Genomic DNA, 18700 nt, shown 5'->3' on the forward strand with positions numbered 1-18700 from the left:
AAAGCTGTACAGGAAAAAAAGTCTGAGTCAATGTAAAAAAAAAAAAATGTCTGGCGTATTAGCCTCTGACTTTGTAATTCAAAGTAAATGAATGATGGTTGTCCTCGGAATGTATCAAATTTAGTATTTGACCAAGGTGGTGACAAGACAAAGTTCGATATTATGGGCTCGATCAGCGTTAATTGTAGAAATTCCGTCATAAAAAGCAACGCAAGCGTAACTCCTTGGGTCTACCTTAAATATTTACGTCATCACGTTGCCTCGCCCCTCGCGAGGTGAACGGAAATAGATGCAAACAGGCAGGCCAGACTATCAGTGACAGCGACAAAACGACTGTCCCATCTGTCCCTGGGAGACAAAAAAACACTCGACCCGGTTTATTTGTTGTCATCGTTGTTTAGTATACAAGTCCGAATGGTGTAGAAGAAGAAGAGAATCAACATGGTACACGTCTGGCAGCATTTGTTGACGACGCAGAAACTACGGGTGTCACTTTTTGTCTCTCTTTTCTTCCTCCTCGTCTCTCTTGGTGACGCCAGGACCCGCCGGACACGAAGCGTCACCCCTTCAACGGAGGAAACAGTAGAGACTTACAGTAAATACTACAACTATGTTGAACTAACTGCACGGTTACAATCCCTATCGCAGCGCTACCCTCACATTGCTGCCCTGTCTAGCATTGGTCAGTCTGTGCAGGGCAGGGAGCTCTGGGTGATCCGGATCACCAAGGACCCCGACGCTGACGCACCGGAGAGACCCAAATTTAAATATGTCGGGAACATGCACGGAGACGAAACCGTGTCCAGACAGGTGTTGGTGTACCTAGTGGAGTACCTGCTTGGTAGATACGGAGAGGAAGAGCGTGTCACAGAGCTGGTGAACACCACCGATATTTATATTATGCCCAGCATGAACCCTGACGGATTTGAGAAGTCCAAAGAGGGGGACTGCAGCGGTGAAAGCGGGGGTCGAAACAATGCCAAAGACATGGACCTCAACAGAAGCTTTCCTGACCAGTATGACGGCACGCGTACCGACTCAGATAAAACCCCCGAGGTCACGGCTGTCATCAGATGGATCCAGGAGAAAAAGTGAGTCCCCCCTGTGTCCCCTCGACGCACTATGCACGCTCTCCTTCCTTACAGCCCAAGCAAACATGATCGTCCCCTGTGTGAGGACGTCTTTTCCCTGCAAGCACTCCATTAAACTTCATCTCAAACATGTTGATGGTGTTTGGAGAGATTAGAACAGGGAAGAATCTCTATGCTTGGATGCTACAATGAGCTGAGATGAAATGACTAGTTATTTGATCCATTATTATTTGAAAAGGAACTAATTTAAGAATAGGTTTGTTTTTGTACAATTCAAGTGAACTGATTGCACATTGACCCAGACTGTTTAAATAAATGCAAGAATTGTATTGAAACTACGGATTAGCTGCAGCACTAACTTGATTCTGACATGAAGAGATGAATAAGCTTTAATCTTTGACTTTGTTGGTGCCTGATGGAGCTCTTAATCAAGTCGACTTGTACTGCTCTCCTTGGACTCCTCAGTGATATGTGTCAGACTGCGGTTCTGTGAACACGCACATATTCATCAGCCTACTGAAGTGTCCCTGTCTGCACAAATCCAGGACTTCTGTATGTAAAAAAAAAAAAAGCGTCATTTCTTCTTTTTTTTTTTTTTTAAATTTTGTTTCATCCCACTGCTATGTTCTTTCTTCGTCATTTCTTTAAAAGCTAGGAGCGCAATTATTTACTTTAATGATTGAAAAACATACCTGCATGCACAATAAAGACATTTCTCACTGACCATACTGTCGATGAAGACTTTTTGCAGCAAAGCATTCTGCGATGAATATTATTGAGCCCTTGCGGCTTGATGTTGTCGAACCACACAGGCGTCTCCCATATTCAGAATCTATTTTTGCTTTGTCCCCTCCCTACTCTAGCTTTGAAGAAACAATCTCAGTGGGTTTGTTAAATCTCTCTAAAACGTGCCTTTTCTCTCCCCCCAGATTCGTGCTGTCAGGGAACCTGCACGGTGGCACCGTAGTTGCCAGTTACCCTTTTGATGACTCAGCCTCGCACCAGCAACAGGGCCATTACAGCCGGTCAGCAGATGACAGTCTGTTTCGCCACTTGGCCTTGGTGTATTCACAGCATCATGACGTAATGAAAACGGGTCAACCAAACTGTCCTGATACCATGGACGAAACTTTTAAGGATGGCATCACCAATGGGGCGCAGTGGTACGACGTAGCTGGTAAGATGAACGTTCATAGTTTTTTATGCTGAAATCAGAGACTGAGGACTGATTCATGTATTTAAATGAAGACGTACTGATGACTCAGAGGACAACCACTAACACTTCTTGTAATGACGATCAGCTCATTGTTATCGCCCTACTTTAAAGCCAAGAACATGACTTTTTAACATTGGACTGTGAAAAAGCAGATGTGGGTGTTGCATGAGTTACAACCTGTTCAAGGAAACTCCTACTCTCAAATCCTTCTCACTTGTTGTTGCAACACATTGGGCTATTGTGATGAAAAGATTTTCTCTCACAATACAAATCAGTCTCTGCTGATTACAAAATACTGAAGTTACTTCACAATGCAGCCTGATCGCTGTTCATACCAAAAGCTGCTTAGCGGCAGACTTATTCTTTTATATAATGGCAAAGTTCAGTGGTGCTACGGGTTCTGTTACACTTTGTATCGCAGGCAAACACAAACCATCGTTTTGAGTCTCATACTTCGAAGTTATTGAAACGCTAAGCACCGTGGCCTGATTTTAGCTTGGCCAGGTGTCAAAATGCTGAAAAAGTGTAAGCACTTTAAGCTCAGAGTGTCAGTCTGTCAGAGCGTGCAATTACTGAAAGTGTTAGAGCAGCACAACGTGTCCCGTGATGGTTCCCTATGAGCAGACTGACTAATTCTGTTCATTGATACACTGTCTCTTGGCAGCTAAATCAAAATATGGGCGGCTGTGGCTCAGTGGGTCGAGTCGTCGTCTCGAAGGTCGAGGGTTCGATCCCCAGCTCCTGCGAGCAATATGTCCGATGTGTCCTCGGGCAAGACACTTGACACCGAATTGCTCCCCCTGCTCCGTCAGGGTGTACGCAGGTCGCTGCTCCTGTGTTTGGTGCGTGAATTGCCCCCCGGGGATATGTCCAGTTTTGGAGCAAAAAAAAAGGGAAAAATGTAGAAAAATAAAAACCAAACAAACCTTCAACCAAAACCTCTTCATTCAGGTTAGGTTGTAAACAGCTCCGGTGCTCGTGACAAAGGCAGAAACCTGAGCAGCGTACTGTCTGCTTTTGTGTTGTCGCTCTGACCGAGGGGAAGGGAGGTTGTGATATTAGCAGCATCAGGTTACGACGCCGCCGCGTTTGTAACTTGGTGAAGTACACTCGAGGTAAAGTTAGATGGAGGTCAAAGTCATGATCGAGCAGCCTTTTGCCTCGATGAGCTGCTGTGTTGTTTCACAGCTTATCTTTTATGCGTGTCAGGCAGAACATTAGCTGACTTCCTCCATATCATCAGTTCATACCTGTTCCAGATGTTGTCCCCTTTTATTCAGGAAATGATGACATTACCTTGCACACTGTTCACACTGTTGGTGGCCGGATGCTATTTGCCACCAACTCATAAAGCTAGAGTTCATGCAGAAAAAAAAGTTCCAGTACTATTAAAGCTCTTTGAGCAAAAAAAAAAGTTTAGCATGTGATTAAGACACAAGATGCAGAAGGTCAGCCAGGTGAATGGACAATGTGTGACCTGTGTCGGCGCTCCGAGTGGACAAAAGGTTAGCGCTGCTAAAACTGGGCTAATGGCAGATGACCGAATCGCTCAGGACTGTGTGTGTCATAATGAGAGGCCCAGGCAAAGAGCCAGCACAAGGAGTCAAGAACAGGCGCTTTGTTGTTCGGCAGCGTGGGCTTGAAATAATAATTCGGCATGAATCGTAATGTTGACTCTTAATCTCATGACACAGTCTCGCCGCGGAGAAATGTGGCCTTTACTTTTGCACTGTGGATTTACCTTTGATTATAAAAAGACGTCCACTCTGTGTAGAGAATATTTCATTGCATGGAAGTTTGAACTTTTTAAAAGGTCATTTAAACTGCACGCTTATTGTTGCATATCTTTACAGGTACACCTGACTGTGTTTAGAGACGCAAGAGAGCGAGGTCCAGAGGAGGGCTTTACAGTATTGCTGTGATAAAGTGAGGCCCGGGATGTTCCTGTGAACAAAGAGCAATACTTTATTGCTGAGTCTTTGAAACAGGCTTTCAGTCACATAAACAGCTTTCTCTAATAATAAGATTCAGCGTCTCTTTGGAAAATGATGGCGGTCCTCTTCGGTGTTGTTTGTGTCCCCGTTGGCTGCGCAGCACGTTCGGCTTCTTGATCTAACTTCGGCTCTATTGTCTGGCCTGTGGCTTCCTGTAAGTTCAGGGTGTGTCGTCGGATCCGGGAACACGCGCAGGATATTTCAGGTTGGGCATGTGTGTGTTTGTTTGCCGTGTTCCTCAGCATATAAGTTGTGTTTACTTTGGAGAAATGATATTTGATTGAGTTTGCTTCAAAGTAAGTCACAGCACAGAGTGACGGCTTAAGTCTTGTGACGCGGAGAGAACAATTTAACGTTTGCACTGTTAGGAGGTTTTCGGCCAAGCCCAGACTTCAGCACTCGCATTAGACGAGGGTTGCTCATCTCAATCAGGGGACATTTTCCAAGGGCTAAGTTTGGTTTACATAGGGCCTTGCTCACTCTGTTGAGGTTGAATCCATTAACAAATGACTATGACACATACACACCACCCTTTTTATCTAAATGATCTCAGAGTGCAGGGTTTGTTTGTTCCCCCATACCATGGATGGCTCCTCCTCTTCTCTCAGAACTTTATTAAAATGGACAAACCCTAAAAACTTGCCTGCTGTGACAGTGTTTTTTTATTTTTTATTTTAAGTCTTCTTCTAACTTTTCCAGTTTCCAGTGAAAGACCTGGGGGGGGGGGAAGCGAGCTGTTTTAAGAGTGAGTCAGTAATGGGACTCTCTTGAGGATCTTGTCTTCAGGCCAGCTCATGAGATTCGGTAAGAAGGACTGAAGTTCAGTGCAAACAAAAGAACAGAATCACACACATTACAACTAAAGTCATACTTGAATGTTGACCCTGTGAAGAAAAACGTGTTCTTGGAGCTTTAATGGTGTGCTCATGTTCATCAGTCGTGGTGTTTCATATCCTAATTTTTCTGTCCGATGTTAGCCGTGAAGCTTTGCTGAAGTGGTTTGTCAGGGTTTGGTGGATGAGCTCTTTCTTTTTGTCTGCTAGGAAGCGGCAAATGGTGGCTGCTTCATCGGGTTCCTGTGGCTGCTTAACACGCAGTCATGGCAACCATCCAGCCATCCGGCTGTTGCTCCACTGGGAGGGTCGGCCTGACAGCCTGCCATCCTGCGTCTTTCTGTTTACCTTACTGAGCGGGTTAGGTCGGCTAGCAAACTGCAGATGTCATGGCTTGATGCCACATTAAACACGGCTTTTAAACGGTGGCACTGAGGAGTCAAATTAAGGAGCAGTGTGTGTTTTCGACATTACTTTATAATTATGTGATTGACAAAAACCATCTCTTTTTTTTTGCCCTTTTCACGTCATGTTTATTAAACTGTCCGTTTGTTGTCTAGGAGGGATGCAGGACTATAACTACCTCTACGGAAACTGTCTGGAAATCACCATGGAGCTAAGCTGCTGCAAATACCCACCTGCCTCTAAGCTCCAAAAGGAATGGGATCTGAACAGGGAGTCTCTCCTAGCCTACATTGAACAGGTAGCTATTGATTTGAATACGGAAACTCTGATTGTTGTGTATGCACGAGTGTAATGCCATAATCACAGCCTGCCTAATGCATTTAGCATGTACTTCCTTCAGTTGTTCTGTCCTTCTTAATTCAAATTCCCCTGTCGTGCAGGTCCATATAGGGCTCCGTGGCTATGTGAAAGAGGCCGTCAGCGGCACTGCTCTCTCCAACGTCAGCATTGTAGTGGAAAGCATCCGCCACAACCTGACCTCCGGAAAGTATGGGGAGTACCACCGCCTCCTGCTCCCAGGAACGTACAACGTCACAGCTGTGGCCTCAGGGTGAGAAATAGCATGAAATCACCCTGGCATAGCAGCTTTCCAATTCAGGGTTCATGCATTCAAAGACGGCTCGAAAAAGTCAGAGATTATAGGGCTTTTTTGCCCGTTGATATTTTGCTCACAACAATATATAAATATCTCTTCTGGCTTTTTGACGAAAAAGAAAGCAAAAACTAAATCAGTCTCCGTTTCACACTGTTTCCCCCTCAAGTGCTGCACTAAAGAAAAGTGATTTCCTCTTGTGGTTAAAGAGTAACTCGTAGTTGTTGAAATGAATAAAAAGTGTTTCTCAAGTTCATAGTGCATTTACTTCCTCGAAGAGTAACTAGACTGACCAGTTTTTTATTTTCCAGCGTCTTTAGTTTCTATTTTTGTCACTTCTTGGCGCAGTTCAAGTCGTGAAGTATGTGTCCCGTCTTCTCTGCCCAGATACACATCAATGACAGTGCAAGGAGTCCAGGTCATGGAGGGCAATGCCACAGAACTGAACTTCACTTTGGCTTCAGTGGTCAGTGAGGCGGCAGGCAGCACCTCTACCAGCGCTTCCTCTGTCACAGCCACAAAAGAGCCAGAAATCTCCACAACCACCACCGTCACCACCAACTTCTTTACCTCGACGCAGAACAATAACAGCCCTCCTGTGGAACCAAATGACAACGAGCCCGTCCTGCCCAAAGAATTTCGTCACCACATCTTCGCAGACATGGAGCTGTTCTTACGCAAGTACAGCAGCGAGTTCCCCTCTATTGCCCATCTCTACTCAGTTGGACGCTCTGTGGAAGACCGCGAGCTTTACGTCATGGTCATCTCAGATAACCCCACTGTCCACGAGCATGGTATGCCTTTACACAGCCGCTTAAAGAAATGACAAAGACACATGCATATCTTTTTGTTGACGTGTTGTTAAAACTTTATCGATGTGAAACATTCAATTTGACTTTTTTTTTTTTTTGCTTCTCAGGTGAGCCAGAGTTCAAGTACATTGCTAACATGCACGGAAATGAAGTGGTGGGCCGAGAGTTAATGCTCAACCTCATCGAGTACCTGTGCCATAACTATGGCACTGACCAGGAAGTCACGAAGCTAGTCAACAGCACCCGCATTCACATCATGCCTTCTATGAACCCTGATGGTTACGAGGTTGCCAATGAAGGTAAGAGACACATTCAGCACGTATACATGTTCACTTGATTAGGCCAAGTTTCCTCTACTCTGTATATAAGCACCAGAGGAAAATGCATTTATTGACAGAAAAATGTCTTCTGCCACTGTATTATGTTACGATATGCTTCCTTTCAGCTAGTTACTGTTTGACCTTCTTCTGGTTTCCTTATTGTGTCACAAACCAAACAATCCCACCTGCACTTTCTCTTGAAACGTTGCCAGTCTACGTTTTCCTGCATTCTAAGTAATTGAAAATGATTAACTCCTTAAGCTGGCATAACAAAATGAACTGTGTGTCCTTGTCTGTCCAAACATGGGTAGTTCTTGCCAATATGTTGATGCCTTTGTGTTGTTTCGTTCCCTGCTTTTTCTACGCATTTCTGCTGTCCGACTTTCAAGTTAAAGTCTGGTGCTGGAAATGTAGAGCATGCCCTAGTATTTATCTAGAAAAACAAAAGAGTGAAACCGCCCACGCCACCCCGCACAGTATTTCAATATCCCTTTTAACACAAATTAGATGAATGTCTTTGGATAAATGGGGTTCAATAGAACTTTCAACCTGCCGGTGTCTCATCATCGGTTTGATAAAAACCACTTGAAGTGCTCCATCTTGCTGTTCTTTCAAATATAAAAGTATCACAAAGCATATTCTCTTTCTACTTGTGGTGGTACACGTTGTCAGCTGCTGCTGAAATCTAACAGGAAGTAGACTGAGGTTTTGGCTGTGTGTGTGTTTTTTTTTTCTAGCAGGAACATGCTGTGGTTAAAAATGTCTATGCACTCAAACAACCCATCCTAAGCAATTCTGTCCTCACAGGGGACATAAAAGGCTACAGAGGGCGCAACAACAGCAACAACTTTGACCTGAACCGCAACTTCCCCGACCAGTTTTTCACCATCACTGAGCCCAGACAGCCAGAGACTATAGCTGTGATGAACTGGCTGAAGAGCATCCCCTTCGTCCTGTCAGCTAACCTCCATGGAGGTACAAACCTATTGTGAACTCAAAGTGCCAATCATAGCAGTCTTCAGTGTCACAGCTACTTTTTGGATGGTGACTCTTTGTTACCCATGCAACAGTTTGAAATGTTATGTAAACGTTTACTTGTTTCATTAGTAAAATCACTTGCAGATATTAAGAGACACAAAAGTTTGGTTTTAAATGTTATGCTCAACCTTCAGTGGATTATTGCCAGAGACCCAGTTGACACTGATGTGCTCTGCCTTATCTTTGTGTTGCTAAATGAGGTTCCTTGGTGGTCAACTACCCCTATGACGATGAAAAGAAAGGGAGGAGTCAATACAGCCAGTCCCCGGATGACAAAGTCTTTCAGCAGGTGTCCAGAGCGTACTCGCAGGTGAATCCAAACTGTTTCTGTTGGATCTCTTTCAGGCTGGGATAATGTCCATATTAAGTTTCATGGTGTCTTTGAAAACTAAAGTAACCCAAATGTGAAGTTTGGACTATAAAAGCTGCTTGCTTTTTTGCAAAGTCTGTAAAGCGATAATTGATTGAAAAAATGGAATACAACGGCACTCATTGTTGAGTTCTCCTTTGTGTGTGTGTGTGTGTGTGTGTGTGTGTGTGTGTGTGTGTGTGTGTGTGTGTGTGTGTGTGTGTGTGTGTGTGTGTGTGTGTGTGTGTGTGTGTGTGTGTGTGTGTGTGTGTGTGTGTGTGTGTGTGTGTGTGTGTGTGTGTGTGTGTGTGTGTGTGTGTGTGTGTGTGTGTGTGTGTGTGTGTGTGTGTGTGTGTGTGTGTGTGTTCTTTGCAGGAGAATCCTGTGATGCACAATGGACACCCTTGTGAAGACCTGTACCCTGAGGAATACTTCAAGGATGGCATCACCAATGGTGCCAGTTGGTACAATGTTCCTGGTATGCCCACGTCTCATTCTACTTTCTTCATCACCACATTAATTTCTTTCACAACCAAATTAGCCTAAGATCCTTGTTATATTTAACATTTTTAGTTTCACACAGTCTTGAAAATATTATTTTTTTACTAAGCATCTTTCACATTTTCTTTTATTGCCTTTAAACTACTAAGATTAATAGAGATAAAAATGTATCTTTTTTTTCCTGTAAAGTTTAATCCGTCTATTTGCTGACAAAGGAGTATCTCTCCAAAAAAAGTAATGCAGCTACCTCAGTTTAAGGCGTCTTCGGCAAAGTACAGAAAATTGTATTAAACTGCCTCAGTGACCATAAGAGAAAGAAATGCTGAAAGCAAAACAGACGGCACCTTCCATTAGGATTGACTTTTGTTTCTCCAAACAAAGGATTCTAGCTTTACAGATGCTAGAGCTACCTCAACCTCCTTCTTATGGCTTTAAATCATTTTTTCAAGCTTGAGATGGAGAAAAAAAAAAAAAAGAGCACTTTTTTTCTCTCTCTCTCTCCAGGTGGGATGCAGGACTGGAACTACTTGAACACCAACTGTTTTGAGGTGACCATCGAGCTGGGCTGTGTGAAGTACCCGAAGGCTAAAGAGCTGCCAAAGTACTGGGAACAAAACCGACGAGCCTTACTTCAGTTCATACATCAGGTAATAATGAATATGTTTTACATTATTTCAGAGCTTTTTCTTTCCTTTACTCAGCCTTCAATCGCCTCAACTATATGATAATGTCTGTCTGAAGGTCCACAGTGGAGTCAAAGGCACAGTGTCTGACATCAACGACGGGTCAGGGATTCCCAATGCCACCATAAGTGTAGAAGAGATAGACCACAACGTCAGCACGGCTCTTACTGGAGACTACTGGAGGCTGCTGGTGCCAGGAACCTACTCCATCACTGCCTCTGCCCATGGGTTGAGATTTTGATTTCAGAAGGAACACAAAAATGTTTCCTGTGTATAGTTCTGTGATCACGTGTCCCCTTATTCCCAGTGTCGCTGACTTTGACTTTCTGTTGTCCAGTTATAAACCACTGAGGATCTACGCCACTGTCTCCAGTGATCGAGTAGAGGTGGTGGACTTCAGATTGACACGTATCCACACGGACCCTAATGGCCACCCCTCTGAGGGACCCCAGCCCACACAGAATCCCTCTGAGAAGGAGTTCCAGAGCTTAATCAAGGACCTCTCCCTAGGCCAGGGTTTGGAGCAGCTGATGATGAGCACAGCCACCGAGAACAGCTTCCGCTACAGACGATACAAAGACCTAACATCCTTCATGAATAGCCTCACTTTGAACTTTCCCAAAATAACATCTTTACAAAGGTGGGCAGGTTTTATCTTTCCGCACGTATCTGACTCATTTGGTACCAAGTATACACAAATATTTGATGTCATACTCGTACACCTCAGCCGTTTTTCCTAAATGTAATGTTTTCCTTATCTGCTCTAATCCTTTAATTTAATTAGTGATCAGTTGTTTTTCTCCTGTGTTCAGTTTGGGTCAAAGTGTAGAATTCAGAACCATTTGGGTTCTGGAAATCTCAAACAGACCAGCAGAGTCTGAGCCATCCAAGCCCAAGCTGCGCTTTGAAGCAGGGATCCATGGCAATGCCCCAGTGGGCACAGAGCTGCTGCTGGAGTTTGCTACCTTCCTGTGTATTAACTACGGCAAGAACCCAGCCATCACCAGGGTGTGTATTCCCCTCAGAACATATGTGTGACCTTTACCTTTAAAAAAGCAGTATATTTTTCTGTTAAAAATACACAACTATCTTTCTCTGAGAGGAAGAACCAGTTCAGGTCAAGTAGATCAGTAACTTTTTATTTCCCTCTTTTAGCTGATCAATGAGACTCGGATTGTCATTGTGCCGTCTATCAACCCAGACGGTCGCGAGTTAGCTATTGAGAAGCAGTGCACATCCACTCAGGGCTCAAGCAATGCTCATGGAAAGGACCTGGACACAGATTTCTTCGGTGAGTTGTATCTACATGTTTTTGTGACAGACACTGATCAGGATAATTGAAGATTTAATCAGCTCTCGAGAAAGTTACACATACATGTCACATCTTTGACAACTTGCACTATAAAAAAATAATAATCTCCTGTCCACCATTTGTTTTCTACCTGTTTTAGGCAACGCATCTCAGCGAGTGGTGGAGGCCCAGCCAGAGACGAGAGCCATGATGGACTTGATTCTAGACAAAAGCTACACTCTCTCTGTCGCACTTGATGGAGGATCCCTGGTTGCCACTTATCCTTACGACAAGCCTGTGCAGACCGGTAACACCTCAGTGCCGAAAACTGCTGTCACAAAGTTTTCTTAGAATTTAACTTATAACCTCAAACTTTACCTAATTTTTTTCTTGACTGTCTTTTGTGGACTTTTTGTGGCAGATTTCAGATTTTATGCTCCCATGAGGATGCATGCCTTAAAATGGGACGCTACATTTTTGTAGCATGAAACCAGAATATGACCTTTGTACACACATTTACTGTGCAGTGGGTACATTTTATTTAACAACTGCAGATTCCATGAAGTTTGCTGAATGAAAATGTTGAACACAGGAGCCACAAAGACTTTCAGTTCTTGTCTTTAGCACCACCTACAGGAAGATTTTAGGTATTTGAAGCCCTGATTGCTTGGCAATGATATTACTTCCTGTCAATGGAGACTTTTATGCTGGTTGTAGAATTTATATGCATTAATTAAAATTCTAAGAAATGTAGTCTAACACTAAGGTTGTTTCCTCTCAGCAGTTATTGCAGTTTAATATTTCTTGACATTGCTTATTTTTTTCTGAGAGTTTCTTCTTGTCTTCATATTTACAGTTGAAAACGAGGGAACACTGAAGTACTTGGCGAGCGTCTATGCCAACAACCACCCCAAGATGCACCTGGGGGACACTGGATGTTCAAATAATGGTCTGAGTATAGAATTTAAGCGCCTTTGATAAAGCTTCACTAACCCTGTTATCATGTAACTGTTTAAAATACATCTTTTGTCAAGATTACAGAGATTTAAGCTTAAAGACATTTCTCTGTTACTCAGGAGGCAACATCCCAGATGGAGTTATGAGGGCAGCAGAGAGACAAAGTCACATGGGGAGCATGAAGGCAAGTGTCTGAAATGTTTTCTTGGGATTGTTTGTAAAAGGTTTAGTGACAGCTTAACAAACAGTTCTAAAAAGCGCTATGCTAATTTGAGGATGCTTGCTTAGTCAAATGAGAAGTTTGGCTGTGTACTCCAGTCATGTTTCATGTGTCTTTATGTCGTTTCAGGACTTCAGTATGGACTTTGGCCACTGTCCTGAAATCACAGTGTACACTGGTTGCTGTTTCTACCCTCCTGCTGAGCAGCTGGCCACAATTTGGGCCGAGAACAAGAAGGCTCTCCTCAGCATGCTGGTCGAGGTACGATGCTAAATGTCATCAAAACATAGAGACGTTAAACATGTTTAATATTTCTTTGAATATTGCTTTTAGTATTCTTGTAAGGTGTTAAAGTTGATCATAAAACCTCAAAATTCCCTCCATTTCGACTCCATCCAGGTCCATAAAGGCGTGCGTGGCGTGGTGAGGGACAGGAGTGGAAAGCCTATTGTGGGGGCAATCATTGTACTGAATGGAGGAGTGAGAGTCTTTACTCGAGAGGGCGGATACTTCCATGCACTGCTGGCTCCTGGTAACCACAACATTGAAGCTGTTGCCGATGGCTACCAACAACAACGTCAAGAGGTACACAGCTTTACTGTTTACATAACTGCTGTAGCACTACGCTGGCCAGGACTGAAGCTTTGAGGAAGAGGGCCAGAATGGAATACAGACGACAAGTAAACGCAACAAATGTGATTTATATTTCCACTAGTTTTGTTTTTTTTATTTACCTGATATTTTATTTAGACTTGTCCTTTAAATAAAGTTGATATCAGGCCATGAGAAAGTCTAATATTAGAAACAGGAAGAATATCACATTGAAGACAATACGGAGTAACAAAAGTTTTACAATATTTACTCATGAATATTTTATAGAAGTGTGGAACAACATACATTTTGTCAAATGGCTGGTGAGAATACATAAGAAAAAAAAGCGTCATTTGTCTACGTGAATTAAGAGGTCGCTTGGCTTTTAAATAATTTGAAGTGTACTGAGGGCTTTAGATACATTACTCATGTGATTTAGCTTTGAGAATTTATTGAACATTTTGGAATCTATTTTGTTTGAAAGGATGAAATAATTTCAGTTACATGACAATTCAAGAAAAACAACAAACAAATAAAATACAGCATCAAGAGACGGAAACAAAAAGTCAGTTGGGGGACATCACTGTGATCCCCCCTTACTGTCTATGTTTATGAAAGGTGTAGCCCGGAGCACACAAAACCTCTCCAGCACATCCACCTTCCCATTGGTCTGTTCTGAAATCTGAAGGGTTGGGTATGCCAGCTCTTTAAACAGATGTTCCTTAATATTGCGGCCCAGCTCCATACTGTATGCTGTGAGCTTTCCGCATGGACTAAAGAGCAGGGGATCCACCACAGAATGATATGACTGCTGGTACTCTGGAACTGTGAAGCCGTGGATCAGCAGAGGTCCTGCAGGCTGACTAGTCGAGGTCCTGTCGTTATTAGTGAGAACTGTGTTCCTGCAGGGCAGTTTGAGCTTCGGAAGAACGGCAGCGTTTCTTTTATACCTTTCATCCAGGGGCTTCTGGGGGTCCACTTCATTCTGCTCGCACACAAAGTCCAAATGGCATGGTGGAGCAACCATGTACTGCCTCTCTTTAACAGTCTCCCCGTATTTCTTAGGACATCTAATGCTCTGCCTCAGGCCATAGGGACGCATTTCATTCCTCTGGAAGTTAGAGTGACATTAAGTTTATATGAATCATGATATTGTGTTTCTGTCTGTCAGAAAACAACCAGCAAACCATAAAGATAAAGCAGCAGAGAAAGCAATTTCAATCAAGACATGCACTTACTTTTTGGCAGCAGTTCTGTGGATGCATGTTTAGAAAACATCCCTGAATCAGGTCTGAAATCTTTCCACAGCTTTGTTTTTCTCTGCATTTGAAAATGGCACTAAATAAATACAAGACATTTTATTACTGTGAAAAGAAATCAAGCAGACAAACTAACAAAAAACACAAAAAAATCTCAGTTTTTGTGCCATTTACCTCTCAGAAGAAAGCTTTTTGGGGGGGGGGGATGTTTTTACAAGCCAGTATCCATTTACTATTTTAGACATTGATCACAACCTGCAATGCATTAAAGTAAGCAGTCACACCTGCAAATGAGGCTTGTTAATCATGTGATTAACAGCCCCATTACTGTCAGGAGCTTAAACACACATTCACAGTCATTTGGAGGAACAGCCCGAACGGATAAGAAGATGAGGTAGAGCTTGAGGTTTTGGTTTTCTTGTTTCATTTTAAGTTTAGTAAAAATATAACCACAAAAACTCCCTTCTGAAAAAAACCTTGTAAAAACACTTTTAGTATTAGAATTTTACTTCACTAACAAACACATCTAGTGCCTTTGAAATGCATTTATTTTAACCATAACTTCAGCAGGGTAAAAAAAAGAACAGGAAATGGATTTATTCTGATTATTGACGCATCATTTGAAATCTACCATTAGGATCTTTTCTGCTACAGAGCATTCAAACCTTAAAGTTTCAGGAAGGCATGGAGACTTCTAGACTAAGTTCTGATCTGTTTCAGGTGGTGGTATCTTCCTATGAAGCTGCTAGATCCATCATCATTGAGTTTGACATGGACAACAACATCTTTGGCCTGCCCAGGGAGTTTGTCGTGGCCAGCGCAGGTAAGGATGTTTATGAAAGGGACTTTTGTAATCCATTGACGCTGCATCATGAAATTATTGGGCTTAAAGACTCAAACCTACAAGTCTTCAAAGAAGTAGTGTCAACAACTTTTGAAGGGTTAGCATGCTTGTTGTAGTTTAAATGACAACAATCATGTGAGGAAGTGCAGATGAAAAATGTTCAATCTTAAATGCATTTCTCTGATCTTTCTCCTCGCAGCGGCCTCCATGACAGCTTTGGTGGTGACGGCATGCATTATCTGGTGTGTGTGCGCGGCCAAGTCCAACCGTCAGAAAGATGGATTCCACCGTCTGCGGCAGCACAGGGACGACTACGAGGACGAGATCCGGCTCACCTCGATGGGCTCTAAGAAGTCACTGCTTGCTCACGAGTTTCAGGATGAGAGTGAGAGCGATGAGGAGACACTTTATGCCAACAAAATCTGAGGATCATTGTGTTTTTTGGTTGTTGGCCTATTTTTTTTTTTTGTTTGGTTTGTTTATTGTCATCTCCCCCTTTTTAATTTAACCCCTGTTCAATATGAAACGGGTTGATTTGTCTCTTTTGAGATATGAGTGATAAAGACACTTTGTTCTATTACACCAACGAACTCTGGACCCACCCATGCGTCACTCAGTCAGTAGCGATACTAAAGTTAATAAAGAGTATCCTGATTGTGTGAACTGGAGACCTGGCTTTCTACACTGGAATAGAAGAAAAAGACTCAAGATAATAAAAACAAAGACAGAGTCATCCATATTTTTATTCACTGTGGCCTGCATCCGTCCTGGTTTTTGAGTCCAGCTGATTTTTCATTTCCGAGCCACATACAAGTTCTTTTATACCACTATCTGTCCTGCCAGGCTGAGGGATTCTTGCTGAGAAGTCCGAATACACTTTGTAATGAACTCTGAATGGAAGTGCTAAATCTCAAACTGTCTCCCCTCCAATATCATGTTTTACTTTCAATACAGGATTGCGCTAGGAAATTAGAAATGTAATCTTATATATGAGGCATTATTGCCACACTGAAGTGTCGAGCCTTCGAGGAGACTGAATCCAATATTGTGCCTTGGTTTCTGTACAGTCCACTAAGGCTGTAGTTTGTGACGGAGAGTACAGTGAATAGATGGTGCTTTGGTATGGTGATATGAGCCATCCTGTACTCAGGTGGTAGGACGAGAGAGGAGTTGAAGGTCTGCTGGGGTCCGACATTGCACTTCTTCTGTCCAGGGGACTCTGGGCTGGTCGGCTACGTTGTTTTGTTGAGCCTTCCTGTCAGTCAGTGTTGCTTGTCAAGTCATGAGAGCAAGCTTCTCAAAGAGCTTTGAATCCGAAGGAAGAGCCTGTTACCAATGAAATGCTTGAATCAAACTCCCCAAATCCCCCCTCCCACACACACACACACACACACACACACACACACACACACACACACACACACACACACACACACACACACACACACACACACACACACACACACACACACACTAGGTCACTCATGTTTGCATGGAGGTGACTTGCACTAAATGAAAATAAAGAATTGTCTCAAATCATTAGTCAAGATTTAAAAAATAAAACTAAACTTAAAAATGTGATCAGTAAAAGAATGCGTTTTTTTATTTTATTTCAAACTTTCTGTACATGGAAAGTAACATAAATACTACGCATGTCACATTTAATCTGTCCTTTTTGTTAGGAACCAAGAGGTTCTCATGATTTCTTTCAATAAAAAGTAAAAATTCAGTTTCCAATTGAATCCCCCCCCCCCCATTCAACAAAGGCTTAAAAACTATTATTGGTCTGTCTGTCCATTAATAACCAGTATCCAAAATGCTGATCAGTGTAACCCTTAGCATCCTCTATTAAATCGGATAAACTGCCAAGACCCAAAATTGTCTTTTTTTTATTTTTTTTTATTTTTTTTATACATTAGACCAGATTAAAATAGTCACTTCAGACATGATTATTACAATCATGTCTGAAATTGAGAATTCTTTATATTTCATCATGTGCATTAGTGTGAAATAATACACACTGGTTCATGATTTGTGTTGAGAAGAGAGTCTTTCCCTTGCAGCTTTCAACATAAAAGTCCGACCTGACTTGTATAAAGAGACGTTTTTTCTGTTATAATTTTTTTGTCACACGCAGCTTCTGTGGATGCCTGTATATGACATCTGAGCGTGTGTCATGGTCACACACTGTTGGTGTGGAGCTTTTATAAACTGGAATGAGCTGTAAATAATGTTTGTCTCGTGAATGGGAAAAATTACCAAGAATGCACACGACAACACATTTCAAAAAAACATCTGTGTGATCTGAATATATGAAATACTCGTGAAACACAATGAAATAAAACTCCTCACAGCTTCTCGCTTTTTTTTCATGTGTAGTTACTGGTATGCTGCTGTTATGGTTTGAGAGACATTTAAAAGAGGCTAAATGATTGGATAAATCTTAAAGGTACAAACATGCAGTAAATGGGCTGAAGGGGGACAATCCTTTGTCGACATTCAACCCCCCTTTTTTTAAAATTCATTTTCAATCGACAAAAACGAAGGTTCCTTTCAGTAGTTATATTAAGAAATATTCATATATTTGTTGAACTGGGTGTAAAATGTATAGGATAATCAGAAAAAAATGAAAAATTATGATCATGACAAAGACCAGTTATTATTAGTTTTCTGTAACCTTCTGTAACCAAGCATTCAAATTGTGAATAATTTAGAATAACAGCTCTTCTTTAATGTGCTCTTAGATAAAGGACAACTTATTAATGTTCTCTGAGAATAGACTCCTAATGTCTCTGAAGTCACCAATGCCACTGTGTACTTTGTTGAAATTGTGGAGGCAGGGGAGACTCCGAAAGTGTCGCCACCCCAATAAGACTATGGCACCCCATGTGGATGTGAAGGGGGGGGGGACTCTCTAGAATAACCTTGACTCAGACACATGCTGTGGCACCCAATGTGGACTCACAACTGTGTCTTTCTGAACCAGCTTCAGCAACCAGTGAGCCGAGTAGGGTGATAGGTCTGTACCATACACTCAAATCTGTTAATGTGGTTTCTGTCTTTTTGTTTTTTTCCAGCTAAACCTTCACTGCCTTCTTATTTTCTTGCAGAGAGTGGAGTGGATAAAGGACATGAAACGAAAAGAGGTGGGAGAACAGGAGACGAGGTGGAGGGAGGGCAATATGAAGCCTGACCTTTCACAGAAAAATGTTTCCATTTATTTCATACCAATACCAGAACACTTCAACAATTGGTTCCCTGTTAAATACAAACATACAATAAAACACTGATCTTTGTTTAAATTTGTTTTTGTTTTTAAAGATGCTCCTCCAGTCCTCCATTTGTCCTTTAGAGGAGGACAGAGGAGAGGAGATGGCCAAGAAATATGCAGCAGTGGGAACTCTCACACACAACTGAAAATATATTTTCGCCTAATGACATAAGAATTCATAAAGTTCACTTAAAAAGTGTTTTAACTAGTATTTCCTTTTGTCTGGTATTCTGTTTTTTAGAGAGAGTGGAGAAGGGAAGATGATGCCCTTTCATGTAAAAGGTATCTGAAATGTTAAACTTAAGTATCACAATGAATGAAAATTGAACATCTTTTCAAAACTTTAAACTTTCCGTTGAAAATGTTCATGAAA

General features: G+C 42.2%; 2 protein-coding genes and 1 long non-coding RNA gene across 5 annotated transcripts; 1 reads left to right on the top strand and 2 right to left on the bottom strand.

Moving 5' to 3' along the window:
- Positions 1-251: 251 nt before the first annotated feature.
- Positions 252-15715, top strand: cpda (carboxypeptidase D, a). Its single transcript, XM_079354952.1, has 21 exons — positions 252-1091; positions 2021-2268; positions 5695-5837; positions 5980-6149; positions 6579-6985; positions 7111-7302; positions 8131-8298; positions 8562-8671; positions 9086-9188; positions 9716-9858; positions 9953-10122; positions 10232-10534; positions 10707-10902; positions 11050-11185; positions 11346-11492; positions 12042-12134; positions 12262-12326; positions 12492-12623; positions 12762-12947; positions 14933-15035; positions 15256-15715. The coding sequence occupies exons 1-21, from the start codon at positions 442-444 to the stop codon at positions 15480-15482; spliced, it is 4092 nt and encodes a 1363-aa protein (XP_079211078.1). The 5' UTR covers positions 252-441; the 3' UTR covers positions 15483-15715.
- On the bottom strand, positions 13380-14561 carry LOC306831071 (uncharacterized protein C22orf31-like). Of its 3 annotated transcripts, none has more exons than XM_079354955.1 (3): positions 14387-14561; positions 14192-14273; positions 13380-14064 (listed from the first exon to the last, which is right to left on the bottom strand). In XM_079354955.1, the coding sequence occupies exons 1-3, from the start codon at positions 14455-14457 to the stop codon at positions 13534-13536; spliced, it is 684 nt and encodes a 227-aa protein (XP_079211081.1). In that variant the 5' UTR covers positions 14458-14561; the 3' UTR covers positions 13380-13533. The 3 variants fall into 3 exon arrangements, with proteins under 3 accessions (XP_079211081.1, XP_079211080.1, XP_079211082.1); XM_079354954.1 differs by having other exon boundaries at positions 14192-14291; XM_079354956.1 differs by lacking the exon at positions 14387-14561 and having other exon boundaries at positions 14192-14380.
- On the bottom strand, positions 15531-17955 carry LOC306831072. Its single transcript, XR_013780051.1, has 2 exons — positions 16497-17955; positions 15531-16425 (listed from the first exon to the last, which is right to left on the bottom strand). It is a non-coding gene; the product is annotated as an uncharacterized lncRNA (long non-coding RNA).
- Between the last annotated feature and the right edge of the window lie 745 nt (positions 17956-18700).

This window comes from Symphodus melops (assembly GCF_947650265.1).
Source record: "Symphodus melops genome assembly, chromosome: 10".
Taxonomy (NCBI): Eukaryota; Metazoa; Chordata; class Actinopteri; order Labriformes; family Labridae; genus Symphodus; species Symphodus melops.